Here is a 17,217-nt window from a genome sequence, read left to right as displayed (position 1 = left end):
TGTCGTTATGATGCTGTTACATCGTTATGATGCCATTACGAAGACGTTATGGAGCCGTGACCATGGCGTTACAATGTTGTTATGATGCTGTTACGAAGACGGTATGGTGCTGTAACCATGGTGTTATGGTGCCATTACGACGTTGTTATGGTGCCGTTACGGCGACGTCATGGTACCGTTACCATGGCGTTACAGTGCTGTTACAATGTTGTTATGATGCTGTTATGACGGCTTTATGGTGCCGTTAGCATGGTGCTACGATGCCGTTACAACGGCGTTGTGGTGCCCTGACGACATTGTTATGATGCCGTTACGAAGACGGTATGGTGCCGTTACCATGGCGTTACGGTGCCATTCTGACATTGTTATGGTGCTGTTAAGACAACGTTACGGTACTGTTACTATAGCGTTACTGTGCCATTACGACATTGTGATGATGCCGTTACGAAGACAGTATGGACCGTTAAGAAGACGTCATGGTGCCGTTACCATGGCGTAACTGCTATTACGACGTTGTTTTGCCTTTACGACAACGTTACAATGTTATGTTATGACAGTGTTGTAATGCTGCTATGACGGCTTTGTGGTGCCGTTACGACATTGTTGTGATGCCGTTATGATGGCGTTGTCGTGCCGTTACGACGTTGTTATGGTGCCTTCACGACTTCATTATGGTGCTGTTACATCGTTATTTTGTGAACTTCACCTCCCACACTGTCAAGCTGAGTTTCTATCATTGAATTATTATGAAAAATATTTGGTTTTGTATGTTTACAAACCATATTATCTTCCCGAATGGCTATCTGATGTCCCAGGTCGTCATGGAGACCACTATCACCATGGAGCACCACACCAGTGTTGCCATGGCGAATAAGATGGAGGCCCAGGATTCAGACAAACCCCCCTCTTCTGACCAAAAACCGGCAAAACCCACCACTGACCAGCTGCAGCGCCGCACCCTTGGGAGGCGAAGTCAGAAAGGAAAGAGGCGGGGAACTGCAGAGAAGCGGCGTGGCATGAACGAGAAGAGGCGGAGTCAGAGACCGAAGAGGCGTGGTCAGGAGGACAACAAGGAAGGAGTGACGGTGAAGAGGACATGGAGTGGCGGGAAACGTCGTTGGGACAAGAAACATTACTGCGTCTTCTGCCGCCGGCCACAGGTGAAGATTGCTCGCCACCTGCTGAGGAAGCACGCCGACGAACAGGAAGTGGTGGCGGCCAGCACGCTTCCACCAGGATCCAAACAACGTCACCTGCTGCTGGAACACCTGCGGTGCAGAGGGAACTACCTGCACAACATTGAGGTCAGTTTCCCTGGTTCTGATCCAGAAATTTGTCTGTTTCCATGGTAACTGATTCTGAAGGGAACCTCCTCCTGAATAGTTTCTCCCTGTCTTTTCCCACCTGAAGCAGCTTACAGACATGGGTTGTCAGAGCTCCACCCCTCCCAGGGAGATGGTGCATTGTTAAGCTATTGCCGATTTCTTCCATTTGTTTGGCTTATCGATTGATCGTTTGCTTTCACACACCTGAGATCGTCTTCTTTAACAATGCAAACCTCACACACACCTGAGATAGTCTTCTTGAACAATGCAAACCTCACACACACCTGAGATTGTTTCCAGGCAGATAAACGTGGCTTTGTCCTGTAGAAACGCCTCCAAACCAGCTCTAGCTCATCAGACTGCATGTTAACTAACCCTCCACTTTCCCACAAACTCTTCAGTCATGACACAGAAGTTACGCACCGTTCATCTGCCTTTGCTTCAGCGGCATATATATCTGGGTGTCATCAGCATAAAAGTGAAAAGCAGTGCTTATGGAGGATGGACCCGATGGGAAGGAGGTGAAGGGAAAAGTGAAGAGGAACAAGGGAAGAACTCTGGGGCACTCCACGAGTTAGAGGAACTGGGGTTTTTCTGCACTCCTGGTACGGACACAAAAAGCTTGGTCCGTCAGGTACGACTGAAGCCACTGCAAGGCACATCCCTGAATCCTCACCCAGTTCTGCAGACAAGACAGGAGTATCTGGTGGTCCACAGTGCCAAAGGCTGCTGTTAAGTCCAACAGCACCAAACCAACAAGGTGTCCAGAATCAGTAACCAGTAACCCTACTGGAAAGACACTTGTAACTTGTCTGTTTCCCATTTGCATTCAGCTTTGCACAGTTTGACGAGTTAACTCATCAAGCAGAGTGTCGTCGTTGGGTTATAACAGCTCTGCTTTTAAATATCACAAGAAGATCTAAAGTGGTCTGCCGGATCGATTCCAGACGAGGACGGAGCGGGCCAACATCGGGCCACAACACTGAGAATCCATCTGGTCTCTAAAGAACATTCACTTAAAAACTGCTGCGGAGGCGGAGTTACCCATATTATTATTGAATTTCCCTTTGGGGATTAATAAAGTATTTTTCTTTTTCATTCATTTTCATTTCATACAATGTGGTTGTACATTCAGGATGCTCGGTTTATCCACTTTCAGAGCAGGAACACCGGGACGTTTTCAGCGCCAACATGTCGGCTGTGAGGGAAAGCTACATCTGTCCCCATTTCCCCATGAAACAACAACCAGACAGCAATGGATGGAGCTTGTTGCTGGGAGCCGCCGCAGCGTTGCAACGGTTTTATTTGTGGCCGACGCGTCACTGCAGACTGCTGGATAAACAAGGACCAGCATGACGGGTGGCTTCTGCTGAAAGAGGGTCTGATCCTACCATCAGGGACCATGTTTCACATCCCGAGAGACAAGCTGGTAGTTAAACCATACAGACCGACATAGCGACCAGGATAAAAACATCCCACTGTTTTGCTACATGGAACAGGTGATGTAGATGGTATCATGCTACATTTATCACATGTACACCTGGTGACAGAGACGTTTACGATTGTTACAGATGAGTGAAAACAACAAACGGACTGTAAAAACGAGTATTTACCAAACAGCTGCATTCGTTGCTAAAGGTTGTTCACTCTTGTTTTTGGGGTCCAGTCCGGGCTCGAACATGTATGGCTGGATGTTTGGTGTTTCCAGAGTTGCTACTTTGGTTTATTTTTCCTTTTATTCCTGAGTTTCCATGATGAAAACAGCTGATGTGTGTGACGTATACCCCTAGCAGCTGACCAATCAGATGCAGTCCGCAGCAGGGGAAGGTGGGGCTTAGGGCGGAGCGTTTGTATTGTTTCTGGCAGATCTGAGAGGATCAATTTATAAATGAATGAAGAGGTTTATGAAAAATCCTTCATTATTGTCTGTCTCCTCCCTGACTTGCACATTAGATTACATTGGACTGAATAGAATAGAATAGGGTCTTCCATGTGACTCACTCTGACTTCCTGTCTCTCTGTCAGGTGATTCGTCAGGGCAGCGGTGAGATCATCCCTTGGCGCCAGCCGTCAGAGGAAGTGGACGCCAGGAACTACCTGCCATGCCCGCTCTGCCTCGGCTTCTTTCTGCGCGCCGACCTCTGGAAGCATCAGGTTTCCTGTCGGAAGAAGCTCGCCATCAACCCGTCCAAACACTCCGCCTCAGGGCCCAGCTCCGACCCCCGCGGCTCCGACCCCCGCGGCTCCGACCCCCGCGGCTCTGAGTCCACCGGCCGGTTCCGTTGCAGTCCGGCTGGCAGCAGAACCCCAGAGGACACACCAGTAGATCCTCCTGGAGACACAGACCAGTGCTCATATGATGGGAGCAAACCAGCCCTCAGTTCTGAAACCAGTTTGGATCAGAACCTGAGTTCGGACTCTGGAGGCCACCGGCCAAGGAAGCGGACCAGGGTCCAGGCTGCCGCGTCACGCCTCCTACCGATCTCCAGTGGAGCATCCGAGAGCTGCAGTGAGATCCTGCACCGCATGAACCAGGACAGCGTGTCCTATGAGGTCCGAACACCTACACCTGCTCACGGGGACGTCTCAGGGGACGGACGGGCTAGAGGTGGAGACAGAGGACGTCTCAGGGGACGGACAGGCTAGAGGTAGAGACAGAGGACATTTCAGGGGACGGACGGGCTAGAGGTGGAGACAGAGGACGGTTCGGGACAGACGGGTTAGAGGTGGAGACAGAGGACATTTCAGGGGACGGACGGGCTAGAGGTGGAGACAGAGGACAGTTCGGGACAGACGGGTTAGAGGTGGAGACAGAGGACGTCTCGGGACGGACGGGTTAGAGGTGGAGACAGAGGACGTCTCAGGGGACGGACGGGCTAGAGGTAGAGACAGAGGACGTCTCAGGGGACGGACGGGCTAGAGGTAGAGACAGAGGACATTTCAGGGGACGGACGGGCTAGAGGTGGAGACAGAGGACATTTCAGGGGACGGACGGGCTAGAGGTGGAGACAGAGGACGGTTCGGGACAGACGGGTTAGAGGTGGAGACAGAGGACGTCTCGGGACGGACGGGTTAGAGGTGGAGACAGAGGACGTCTCAGGGGACGGACGGGCTAGAGGTAGAGACAGAGGACATTTCAGGGGACGGACGGGCTAGAGGTGGAGACAGAGGACGGTTCGGGACAGACGGGTTAGAGGTGGAGACAGAGGACGTCTCGGGACGGACGGGTTAGAGGTGGAGACAGAGGACGTCTCAGGGGACGGACGGGTTAGAGGTAGAGACAGAGGACGTCTCAGGGGACGGACGGGCTAGAGGTGGAGACAGAGGACATTTCAGGGGACGGACGGGCTAGAGGTGGAGACAGAGGACGGTTCGGGACAGACGGGTTAGAGGTGGAGACAGAGGACGTCTCGGGACGGACGGGTTAGAGGTGGAGACAGAGGACGTCTCAGGGGACGGACGGGCTAGAGGTGGAGACAGAGGACGTCTCGGGACGGACGGGCTAGAGGTAGAGACAGAGGACATTTCAGGGGACGGACGGGCTAGAGGTGGAGACAGAGGACGGTTCGGGACAGACGGGTTAGAGGTGGAGACAGAGGACGTCTCGGGACGGACGGGTTAGAGGTGGAGACAGAGGACGTCTCAGGGGACGGACGGGCTAGAGGTGGAGACAGAGGACGTCTCAGGGGACGGACGGGCTAGAGGTGGAGACAGAGGACGTCTCAGGGGACAGACGGGTTAGAGGGGGAGACAGAGGACGTCTCAGGGGACGGACGGGTTAGAGGGGGAGACAGAGGACGTCTCGGGACAGACGGGTTAGAGGGGGAGACAGAGGACGTCTCAGGGGACGGACGGGTTAGAGGGGGAGACAGAGGACGTCTCAGGGGACGGACGGGTTAGAGGTGGAGACAGAGGACGTCTCATGGGACGGACGGGCTAGAGGTGGAGACAGAGGACGTCTCATGGGACGGACGGGCTAGAGGGGGAGACAGAGGACGTCTCGGGACAGACGGGTTAGAGGGGGAGACAGAGGACGTCTCAGGGGACGGACGGGCTAGAGGTGGAGACAGAGGACGTCTCAGGGGACGGACGGGCTAGAGGGGGAGACAGAGGACGTCTCAGGGGTGGAAGGTCTACCTGCGTGTTATGTGTGTTTACCTGTCGGTCTACCTGTGTGTTATGTGTGTTTACCTGTCGGTCTACCTGCGTGTTATGTGTGTTTACCTGTCGGTCTACCTGCGTGTTATGTGTGTTTACCTGACGGTCTACCTGCGTGTTATGTGTGTTTACCTGTCGGTCTACCTGTGTGTTATGTGTGTTTACCTGCGTACCTGTGTGTTATGTGTGTTTACCTGCGTACCTGTGTGTTATGTGTGTTTACCTGTCGGTCTACCTGTGTGTTATGTGTGTTTACCTGTCGGTCTACCTGTGTGTTATGTGTGTTTACCTGCGTACCTGTGTGTTATGTGTGTTTACCTGCGTACCTGTGTGTTATGTGTGTTTACCTGTCGGTCTACCTGCGTGTTATGTGTGTTTACCTGTCGGTCTACCTGTGTGTTATGTGTGTTTACCTGCGTACCTGTGTGTTATGTGTGTTTACCTGTCGGTCTACCTGTGTGTTATGTGTGTTTACCTGTCGGTCTACCTGTGCGTTATGTGTGTTTACCTGTCGGTCTACCTGTGTGTTATGTGTGTTTACCTGTGTACCTGTGCGTTATGTGTGTTTACCTGTCGGTCTACCTGCGTGTTATGTGTGTTTACCTGTCGGTCTACCTGCTTGTTATGTGTGTTTACCTGTCGGTCTACCTGCGTGTTATGTGTGTTTACCTGACGGTCTACCTGGGTGTTATGTGTGTTTACCTGTCGGTCTACCTGTGTGTTATGTGTGTTTACCTGTCGGTCTACCTGCGTGTTATGTGTGTTTACCCGTTGGTATACCTGCGTGTTATGTGTGTTTACCTGTCGGTCTACCTGCGTGTTATGTGTGTTTACCTGTCGGTCTACCTGTGTGTTATGTGTGTTTACCTGTCGGTCTACCTGTGTGTCATGTGTGTTTACCTGTCGGTCTACCTGCGTGTTATGTGTGTTTACCTGTCGGTCTACCTGCGTGTTATGTGTGTTTACCTGTCGGTCTACCTGCGTGTTATGTGTGTTTACCTGTCGGTCTACCTGTGTGTTATGTGTGTTTACCTGTCGGTCTACCTGTGTGTTATGTGTGTTTACCTGTCGGTCTACCTGCGTGTTATGTGTGTTTACCTGACGGTCTACCTGTGTGTTATGTGTGTTTACCTGACGGTCTACCTGTGTGTTATGTGTATTTACCTGACGGTCTACCTGTGTGTTATGTGTGTTTACCTGTCGGTATACCTGTGTGTTATGTGTGATTACCTGTCGGTCTACCTGTGTGTTATGTGTGTTTACCTGTCGGTCTACTTGTGTGTTATGTGTGTTTACCTGTCGGTCTACCTGTGTGTTATGTGTGTTTACCTGACGGTCTACCTGTGTGTTATGTGTGTTTACCTGTCGGTCTACTTGTGTGTTATGTGTGTTTACCTGACGGTCTACCTGTGTGTTATGTGTGTTTACCTGACGGTCTACTTGTGTGTTATGTGCGTTTACCTGTCGGTCTACCTGCGTGTTATGTGTGTTTACCTGCGTACCTGTGTGTTATGTGTGTTTACCTGACGGTCTACCTGTGTGTTATGTGTGTTTACCTGTCGGTTTACCTGTGTGTTATGTGTGTTTACCTGCGTACCTGTGTCATCCAGGTGAAATCTGATTGGCTGATCTGTAAGTATGGCAACAAGCTGATGGGGAACCAGGACGGGAGTCAGAGGAGGTACGACTACGTCAGCCAGAAGCTCCGTGAGCTGGGCAGGTTGCTGCTGGCTGCCAAGTCCCTTGATGCAGGGATCCAGAACTTGCAGGACCTCCTGTCTCCAGGACGCCTCAGCCTGACCCTCTCCGCCGCCAAGAAGGCGTCCGGGTACCGGTGGAGCCGCCCTCCTCTGGCAGTGAAGACCACATTGAAGACGGTTTGTGAGATCGCTATTGGAGAGAGTCTGGAGGACGGAGACTGGGAGGCCGCAGCCAAGACCACCGACTTCTACCACATGCTGGGTAGGGAGTGGGACAACCTGGGGCTGCAGAACGCAGGTCTAGAACCAGGTAAGAACCAGATCAATCCTCGTCAGCAAGAAGAGAAAAGGCTGTCATCTGATCAGCTGAACATTGTCGTCCTGCAGCTGCCTCAGAGGACGCTAAACTGAAGAAACATCCGGTCCAGTCCAGGAACGAGAAGGACCTCAGACCCGATGGTGAGTTCAGGACTATCTGGACTGGACGGATGCTGCAGAAGTAGAACATGTCTATACCTGGAATAAAGAGTCAGTTTGAGTTCAAAGTTAATCGAAAATCAGTGACTAAAACAGAGAGAGGCCTTTTGTTCCAGTTCCATGATGTGTTTTCTGCAGTAATGGAAATGGAAATACTAACTTGACATGGTCCTTAAAAACTATTAAATTTCGGGTATTTCAGGTCTTCAGTTGTCGTAAATTTACCGTCACTGTCCTTTCGGTTTTAACATTTCAGCCGGTGCATTTAATGGCGATGGGAAAGCACAGCATCCCGCCTTAAAATATCTGATCGTGTTTATGTATCGGTATAATTTAGCATTGTGTCGATGAAAATCGGCGGGATTACAGCAGTTTTGCAGCATGTCGTCAAGACGAGTTGGCTCAGTGGTGTTTAGGTTCGCATCTGGTGTCTTGATGCCTTGAACTTTGAAAAGACTCTGTGTACTCACTGTGGATGCATCTAACTTGAACATGAAAAACTATATTGTGAAGAAAAACTTGTTTAAAACTGCAGCAACTAGTAAATAAACTTTGTCAGATGAAACCACGCAGACATGATTAGTGTTCAGGTGTAGCAACATGCTAGTTAAGCCGCGACCACAACATCCAGCCAGACAGTGCTTATGTCATGTCAGTATGTAAGGATACGAATTTCGGTAAACTGGTTTTCTGTTTGTCCATGATGATTTTATTCATGTTAATGTTTAACATTCTGTGTTAGAATGAAATAAAACAGGATGGGGATGAAAATACATTGAAAATACTCATTTTGTTTTGCTTAGACGGCATCTGTGTTAAGCTGCTGCAACGCGTTACTTTCTAAATGAACTGATTTGGTGTGACTCTGTGGAGGGAAAGTTTACCTAGAAGATTAATTGTTTGTCCGGCAGCTGTTTTTCACACTGATGGAAGAACACATGTTTGTCACAGCTGCGGTTTAGACCGCGAGCTCCTTCATTAGCAGCTAACGTTCAGACCACGAGCTCCCTCATTCGCAGCTAACATTCAGACCGCGAGCTCCCACATTAGCAGCTAACGTTCAGATCGCAAGCTCCCACATTGTCAGTTAACGTTCAGACCGTGGACTCCCACGTTATCAGCTAACGTTCAGATCGCAAGCTCCTTCATTATCAGCTGATGTTTAGAATGCGAAATCCCACACTATCAGCTTACATTCAAACCGCGAGCTCCCATGAACAGCTAAGTTTCCGAACATGAGCTCCTTCATGATCAGCTAATGTTCAGACCGCGAGCTCCCACATTAGCAGCTAACGTTCAGACCGCAAGCTCCCAAATTAGCAGCTAATGTTTAGACCGCGAGCTCCCACATTAGCAGCTAACGTTCAGACCGCGAGCTCCCACATTATCAGCTAACGTTCAGACCGCAATCTCCCACAATATCAGTTAACCTTCAGACCGCGAGCTTCCACATTAGCAGCTAACGTTCGGACCGCGAGCTCCCACATTAGCAGCTAACGTTCAGACAGCAAGCTCCCACAATATCAGCTAACTTTCAGACCGTGAGCTCCCAAATTATCAGCTACGTTCAGATCGCGAGCTCCCACATTATCAGCTAACGTTAAAACCGCGAGCACCCGCATTAGCAGCTAACATTCAGACTGCGAGCTCCCACATTAGCAGCTAATGTTCAGACCGCAAGCTCCCACATTATCAGCTAGAGATCAGACCGCGAGCTCCCACATTGGCAGCTAACGTTCAGACCGCGAGCTCCCTGATTATCAGCTAACGTTCAGACCGCGAGCTCCCTCATTCGCAGCTAACATTCAGACCACGAACTCCCACATTAGCAGCTAACGTTCAGACCGCGAGCTCCCACATTATCAGCTAACCCTCAGACCGCGTTCTCCTTCATTAGCAGCTAACGTTCTGACTGCGAGCTCCCACATTTTCAGCTTACATTCAAAGCGCGAACTCCCACATTATCAGCTAACGTTCAGATCAGCAACTCCTTCTTTATCAGCTAACGTTCAGACCGCTAGCTCCCAAATTAGCAGCTAACGTTCAGACCGCTAGCTCCCACATTAGCAGCTAGCGTTCAGACCCTGAGCTCCCACATTAGCAGCTAATGCTCGGATCACTAGTTCCCACATTAGCAGCTAACGTTCAGACCGCAAGCTCCCACATTATCAGCTAACGTTCAGACCGCGAGCTCCCACATTATCAGCTAACGTTAAGACCGCAAGCTCCCACCTTAGCGGCTAATGCTCGGATCGCTAGCTCCCACATTAGCAACTAACGTTCAGACTGCGAGCTCGCACATTAGCAGCAAACGTTCAGACCGCAAGCTCCCACATTAGCAGCTAACGTTGAGACCACAAGCTCCCACATTATCAGCTAGAGTTCAGACCGCGAGTTCCCACGGTAGCAGCTAACGTTCAGACAGCGAGCTCCCGTATTAGAAGCTAACGTTCAGACCGCTAGCTCCCACATTAGCAGCTAACGTTCAGACCGCGAGCTCCTACATCAGCAGCTAACGTTCAGACCGCAATCTCCCACGTTAGCAGCTAATGCTCGGATCGCTAGCTCCCACATTAGCAGCTAACGTTCTGACCGCACGCTCCCACATTAGCAGCTAACGTTCAGACCGCGATCTCCTTCATTAGCAGCTAACGTTCTGACTGCGAGCTCCCACATTAGCAGCTAACGTTCAGACCGCGAGCTCCCACCTTACCAGCTAATGCTCGGATCGCTAGCCCCCACATTAGCAGCTAACGTTCAGACCGCAAGCTCCCACATTATCAGCTAACGTTCAGACCGCAAGCTCCCACATTATCAGCTAGAGTTCAGACCGCGAGCTCCCACATTAGCAGCTAACGTTCAGACCGCGAGCTCACTCATTATCAGCTAACATTCAGACCGCGAACTCCCACATTAGCAGCTAACGTTCAGACCGCAAGCTCCCATATTATAAGGTAGAGTTCAGACCGCGAGCTCCCACATTATCAGCTAATGTTCAGACCGCAAGCTCCCACCTCAGCAGCTAATGCTCGGATCGCTAGCTCCCACATTAGCAGCTAATGCTCGGATCGCTAGCTCCCACATTCGCAGCTAACGTTCAGACCGCAAGCTCCCACATTAGCAGCTAACGTTCAGACCGCGAGCTCCCACCTTAGCAGCTAATGCTCGGATCGCTAGCCCCCACATTAGCAGCTAACGTTCAGACCGCAAGCTCCCACATTATTAGCTAACGTTCAGACCGCAAGCTTCCACATTAGCAGCTAACCTTCAGACCGCGAGCTCCCAATTAGCAGCTAACGTTTAGACCGCGATCTCCTTCATTTGCAGCTAACGTTCTGACTGCGAGCTCCCACATTAGCAGCTAACGTTCAGACCGCGAGCTCCCACCTTTGCAGCTAATGTTTAGACCGCAAAATCCCACATTATCAGCTTTCATTTGAACCGCGAGCTCCCATTAGCAGCTAAGTTTCAGACCGCGAGGTCCTTCATTAGCAACTAACTGTAAGCTCGCAAGCTCCTACATTCGTCGCAAGTTTCAGCTCCCACTTCAGCAGCTAACATTCAGACCGCAATCTCCCACGTTCGCAGCTAACGTTCAGACCGCAAGCTCCCACCCTAGCAGCTAATGCTCGGATTGCTAGCCCCCACATTAGCAGCTAACGTTCAGACCGCAAGCTCCCACATTATCAGCTAACGTTCAGACCGCAAGCTCCCACATTATCAGCTAACGTTCAGACCGCAAGCTCCCACATTATCAGCTAGAGTTCAGACCACAAGCTCCCACATTATCAGCTAGAGTTCAGACCGCGAGCTCCCACATTAGCAGCTAACCTTCAGACCGCGAGCTCCCACGTTAGCAGCTAACGTTCAGACCGCGATCTCCCACATTAGCAGCTAACGTTCAGACCGCGAGGTCCCACCTTCGCAGCTAATGTTTAGACCGCGAAATCCCACATTATCATCTTTCATTCGAACCGCGAGCTCACATTAGCAGCTAAGTTTCAGACAGCGAGATCCTTCATTAGCAACTAACTGTAAGCTCGCAAGCTCCTACATTCGTCGCTAAGTTTCAGACCGCGAGCTCCCACTTCAGCAGCTAACGTTCAGACCGCAATCTCCCACGTTCGCAGCTAACGTTCAGACCGCAAGCTCCCACCTTAGCAGATAACGTTCACACCGCGAGCTCCTACATTAGCAGGTAACGTTCGGACCGCGAGCTCCTTCATTAGCAGCTAACGTTCTGACCGCGAGCTCCCACATTATCAGCTAATGTTCAGATCAGCAGCTCCTTCTTTATCCGCTAATGTTTGGACCGCTAGCTCCCACATTAGCAGCTAGCGTTCAGACCGCGAGCTCCCACATTAGCAGCTAACGTTCAGACCGCGAGCTCCCTCATTCGCAGCTAACATTCAGACCGCGAACTCCCACATTAGCAGCTAACGTTCAGACCGCAAGCTCCCATATTATCAGCTAGAGTTCAGACCGCGAGCTCCCACATTAGCAGCTAACGTTCGGACCGCGAGCTCCCTCATTTGCAGCTAACGTTCAGACCGCGAGCTCCCACATTAGCAGCTAATGTTCAGACCGCGAGCTCCCACATTAGCAGCTAATGTTCAGACCACAAGCTCCCACATTATCAGCTAACGTTCAGACCGCAAGCTCCCACCTTAGCAGCTAATGCTCGGATCGCTAGCCCCCACATTATTAGCTAACGTTCAGACCGCAAGCTCCCACATTATCAGCTAACGTTCAGACCGCAAGCTTCCACATTAGCAGCTAACATTCAGACCGCAAGCTCCCACATTATCAGCTAGAGTTCAGACCACAAGCTCCCACATTATCAGCTAGAGTTCAGACCGCGAGCTCCCACATTAGCAGCTAACCTTCAGACCGCGAGCTCCCACATTAGCAGCTAACGTTCAGACCGCGATCTCCCACATTAGCAGCTAACGTTCAGACCGCGAGGTCCCACCTTCGCAGCTAATGTTTAGACCGCGAAATCCCACATTATCATCTTTCATTCGAACCGCGAGCTCACATTAGCAGCTAAGTTTCAGACAGCGAGATCCTTCATTAGCAACTAACTGTAAGCTCGCAAGCTCCTACATTCGTCGCTAAGTTTCAGACCGCGAGCTCCCACTTCAGCAGCTAACGTTCAGACCGCAATCTCCCACGTTCGCAGCTAACGTTCAGACCGCAAGCTCCCACCTTAGCAGATAACGTTCACACCGCGAGCTCCTACATTAGCAGGTAACGTTCGGACCGCGAGCTCCTTCATTAGCAGCTAACGTTCTGACCGCGAGCTCCCACATTATCAGCTAATGTTCAGATCAGCAGCTCCTTCTTTATCCGCTAATGTTTGGACCGCTAGCTCCCACATTAGCAGCTAGCGTTCAGACCGCGAGCTCCCACATTAGCAGCTAACGTTCAGACCGCGAGCTCCCTCATTCGCAGCTAACATTCAGACCGCGAACTCCCACATTAGCAGCTAACGTTCAGACCGCAAGCTCCCATATTATCAGCTAGAGTTCAGACCGCGAGCTCCCACATTAGCAGCTAACGTTCGGACCGCGAGCTCCCTCATTTGCAGCTAACGTTCAGACCGCGAGCTCCCACATTAGCAGCTAATGTTCAGACCGCGAGCTCCCACATTAGCAGCTAATGTTCAGACCACAAGCTCCCACATTATCAGCTAACGTTCAGACCGCAAGCTCCCACCTTAGCAGCTAATGCTCGGATCGCTAGCCCCCACATTATTAGCTAACGTTCAGACCGCAAGCTCCCACATTATCAGCTAACGTTCAGACCGCAAGCTTCCACATTAGCAGCTAACATTCAGACCGCAAGCTCCCACATTATCAGCTAGAGTTCAGACCACAAGCTCCCACATTATCAGCTAGAGTTCAGACCGCGAGCTCCCACATTAGCAGCTAACCTTCAGACCGCGAGCTCCCACGTTAGCAGCTAACGTTCAGACCGCGATCTCCCACATTAGCAGCTAACGTTCAGACCGCGAGGTCCCACCTTCGCAGCTAATGTTTAGACCGCGAAATCCCACATTATCATCTTTCATTCGAACCGCGAGCTCACATTAGCAGCTAAGTTTCAGACAGCGAGATCCTTCATTAGCAACTAACTGTAAGCTCGCAAGCTCCTACATTCGTCGCTAAGTTTCAGACCGCGAGCTCCCACTTCAGCAGCTAACGTTCAGACCGCAATCTCCCACGTTCGCAGCTAACGTTCAGACCGCAAGCTCCCACCTTAGCAGATAACGTTCACACCGCGAGCTCCTACATTAGCAGGTAACGTTCGGACCGCGAGCTCCTTCATTAGCAGCTAACGTTCTGACCGCGAGCTCCCACATTATCAGCTAATGTTCAGATCAGCAGCTCCTTCTTTATCCGCTAATGTTTGGACCGCTAGCTCCCACATTAGCAGCTAGCGTTCAGACCGCGAGCTCCCACATTAGCAGCTAACGTTCAGACCGCGAGCTCCCTCATTCGCAGCTAACATTCAGACCGCGAACTCCCACATTAGCAGCTAACGTTCAGACCGCAAGCTCCCATATTATCAGCTAGAGTTCAGACCGCGAGCTCCCACATTAGCAGCTAACGTTCGGACCGCGAGCTCCCTCATTTGCAGCTAACGTTCAGACCGCGAGCTCCCACATTAGCAGCTAATGTTCAGACCGCGAGCTCCCACATTAGCAGCTAATGTTCAGACCACAAGCTCCCACATTATCAGCTAACGTTCAGACCGCAAGCTCCCACCTTAGCAGCTAATGCTCGGATCGCTAGCCCCCACATTATTAGCTAACGTTCAGACCGCAAGCTCCCACATTATCAGCTAACGTTCAGACCGCAAGCTTCCACATTAGCAGCTAACATTCAGACCGCAAGCTCCCACATTATCAGCTAGAGTTCAGACCACAAGCTCCCACATTATCAGCTAGAGTTCAGACCGCGAGCTCCCACATTAGCAGCTAACCTTCAGACCGCGAGCTCCCACATTAGCAGCTAACGTTCAGACCGCGATCTCCCACATTAGCAGCTAACGTTCAGACCGCGAGGTCCCACCTTCGCAGCTAATGTTTAGACCGCGAAATCCCACATTATCATCTTTCATTCGAACCGCGAGCTCACATTAGCAGCTAAGTTTCAGACAGCGAGATCCTTCATTAGCAACTAACTGTAAGCTCGCAAGCTCCTACATTCGTCGCTAAGTTTCAGACCGCGAGCTCCCACTTCAGCAGCTAACGTTCAGACCGCAATCTCCCACGTTCGCAGCTAACGTTCAGACCGCAAGCTCCCACCTTAGCAGATAACGTTCACACCGCGAGCTCCTACATTAGCAGGTAACGTTCGGACCGCGAGCTCCTTCATTAGCAGCTAACGTTCTGACCGCGAGCTCCCACATTATCAGCTAATGTTCAGATCAGCAGCTCCTTCTTTATCCGCTAATGTTTGGACCGCTAGCTCCCACATTAGCAGCTAGCGTTCAGACCGCGAGCTCCCACATTAGCAGCTAACGTTCAGACCGCGAGCTCCCTCATTCGCAGCTAACATTCAGACCGCGAACTCCCACATTAGCAGCTAACGTTCAGACCGCAAGCTCCCATATTATCAGCTAGAGTTCAGACCGCGAGCTCCCACATTAGCAGCTAACGTTCGGACCGCGAGCTCCCTCATTTGCAGCTAACGTTCAGACCGCGAGCTCCCACATTAGCAGCTAATGTTCAGACCGCGAGCTCCCACATTAGCAGCTAATGTTCAGACCACAAGCTCCCACATTATCAGCTAACGTTCAGACCGCAAGCTCCCACCTTAGCAGCTAATGCTCGGATCGCTAGCCCCCACATTATTAGCTAACGTTCAGACCGCAAGCTCCCACATTATCAGCTAACGTTCAGACCGCAAGCTTCCACATTAGCAGCTAACATTCAGACCGCAAGCTCCCACATTATCAGCTAGAGTTCAGACCACAAGCTCCCACATTATCAGCTAGAGTTCAGACCGCGAGCTCCCACATTAGCAGCTAACCTTCAGACCGCGAGCTCCCACATTAGCAGCTAACGTTCAGACCGCGATCTCCCACATTAGCAGCTAACGTTCAGACCGCGAGGTCCCACCTTCGCAGCTAATGTTTAGACCGCGAAATCCCACATTATCATCTTTCATTCGAACCGCGAGCTCACATTAGCAGCTAAGTTTCAGACAGCGAGATCCTTCATTAGCAACTAACTGTAAGCTCGCAAGCTCCTACATTCGTCGCTAAGTTTCAGACCGCGAGCTCCCACTTCAGCAGCTAACGTTCAGACCGCAATCTCCCACGTTCGCAGCTAACGTTCAGACCGTAAGCTCCCACCTTAGCAGATAACGTTCACACCGCGAGCTCCTACATTAGCAGGTAACGTTCGGACCGCGAGCTCCTTCATTAGCAGCTAACGTTCTGACCGCGAGCTCCCACATTATCAGCTAATGTTCAGATCAGCAGCTCCTTCTTTATCCGCTAATGTTTGGACCGCTAGCTCCCACATTAGCAGCTAGCGTTCAGACCGCGAGCTCCCACATTAGCAGCTAGCGTTCAGACCGCGAGCTCCCACATTAGCAGCTAACGTTCAGACCGCGAGCTACCTCATTCGCAGCTAACATTCAGACCGCGAACTCCCACATTAGCAGCTAACGTTCAGACCGCAAGCTCCCATATTATCAGCTAGAGTTCAGACCGCGAGCTCCCACATTAGCAGCTAACGTTCGGACCGCGAGCTCCCTCATTTGCAGCTAACGTTCAGACCGCGAGCTCCCACATTAGCAGCTAATGTTCAGACCGCGAGCTCCCACATTAGCAGCTAATGTTCAGACCACAAGCTCCCACATTATCAGCTAACGTTCAGACCGCAAGCTCCCACCTTAGCAGCTAATGCTCGGATCGCTAGCCCCCACATTATTAGCTAACGTTCAGACCGCAAGCTCCCACATTATCAGCTAACGTTCAGACCGCAAGCTTCCACATTAGCAGCTAACATTCAGACCGCAAGCTCCCACATTATCAGCTAGAGTTCAGACCACAAGCTCCCACATTATCAGCTAGAGTTCAGACCGCGAGCTCCCACATTAGCAGCTAACCTTCAGACCGCGAGCTCCCACATTAGCAGCTAACGTTCAGACCGCGATCTCCCACATTAGCAGCTAACGTTCAGACCGCGAGGTCCCACCTTCGCAGCTAATGTTTAGACCGCGAAATCCCACATTATCATCTTTCATTCGAACCGCGAGCTCACATTAGCAGCTAAGTTTCAGACAGCGAGATCCTTCATTAGCAACTAACTGTAAGCTCGCAAGCTCCTACATTCGTCGCTAAGTTTCAGACCCCGAGCTCCCACTTCAGCAGCTAACGTTCAGACCGCAATCTCCCACGTTCGCAGCTAACGTTCAGACCGCAAGCTCCCACCTTAGCAGATAACGTTCACACCGCGAGCTCCTACATTAGCAGGTAACGTTCGGACCGCGAGCTCCTTCATTAGCAGCTAACGTTCTGACCGCGAGCTCCCACATTAT

At 51.2% G+C, this 17,217-nt stretch overlaps 2 protein-coding genes across 2 annotated transcripts in view; both read left to right on the top strand.

Moving 5' to 3' along the window:
• Nucleotides 1-821: 821 nt before the first annotated feature.
• Nucleotides 822-8,286, top strand: LOC306769336 (uncharacterized protein; the record flags this gene model as incomplete). The annotated part of the gene is made up of 4 exons (XM_079257902.1): nucleotides 822-1,304; nucleotides 3,351-3,878; nucleotides 7,094-7,493; nucleotides 7,571-8,286. The coding sequence occupies 4 exons, from the start codon at nucleotides 822-824 to the stop codon at nucleotides 7,684-7,686; spliced, it is 1,527 nt and encodes a 508-aa protein (XP_079114028.1). The 3' UTR covers nucleotides 7,687-8,286.
• Nucleotides 7,690-17,217, top strand: part of LOC306769335 (uncharacterized protein) — a gene marked incomplete at its 5' end in the record, with an annotated part of 31,339 nt that continues 21,811 nt past the window's right edge. The window contains one exon of the mRNA XM_079257901.1: nucleotides 7,690-7,743. Within this exon, the coding sequence (XP_079114027.1) occupies nucleotides 7,690-7,743 (54 nt within the window). The remainder of the gene's footprint in view (nucleotides 7,744-17,217) is intronic.

The sequence above is a fragment of the Telmatherina bonti genome (genome assembly GCF_933228915.1).
Source record: "Telmatherina bonti genome assembly, chromosome: 18".
In the NCBI taxonomy this organism is placed as follows: Eukaryota; Metazoa; Chordata; class Actinopteri; order Atheriniformes; family Telmatherinidae; genus Telmatherina; species Telmatherina bonti.
The sequence above is the reverse complement of the archived record's forward strand: the minus strand, read 5'-3'. Positions and strand labels throughout refer to the sequence as shown.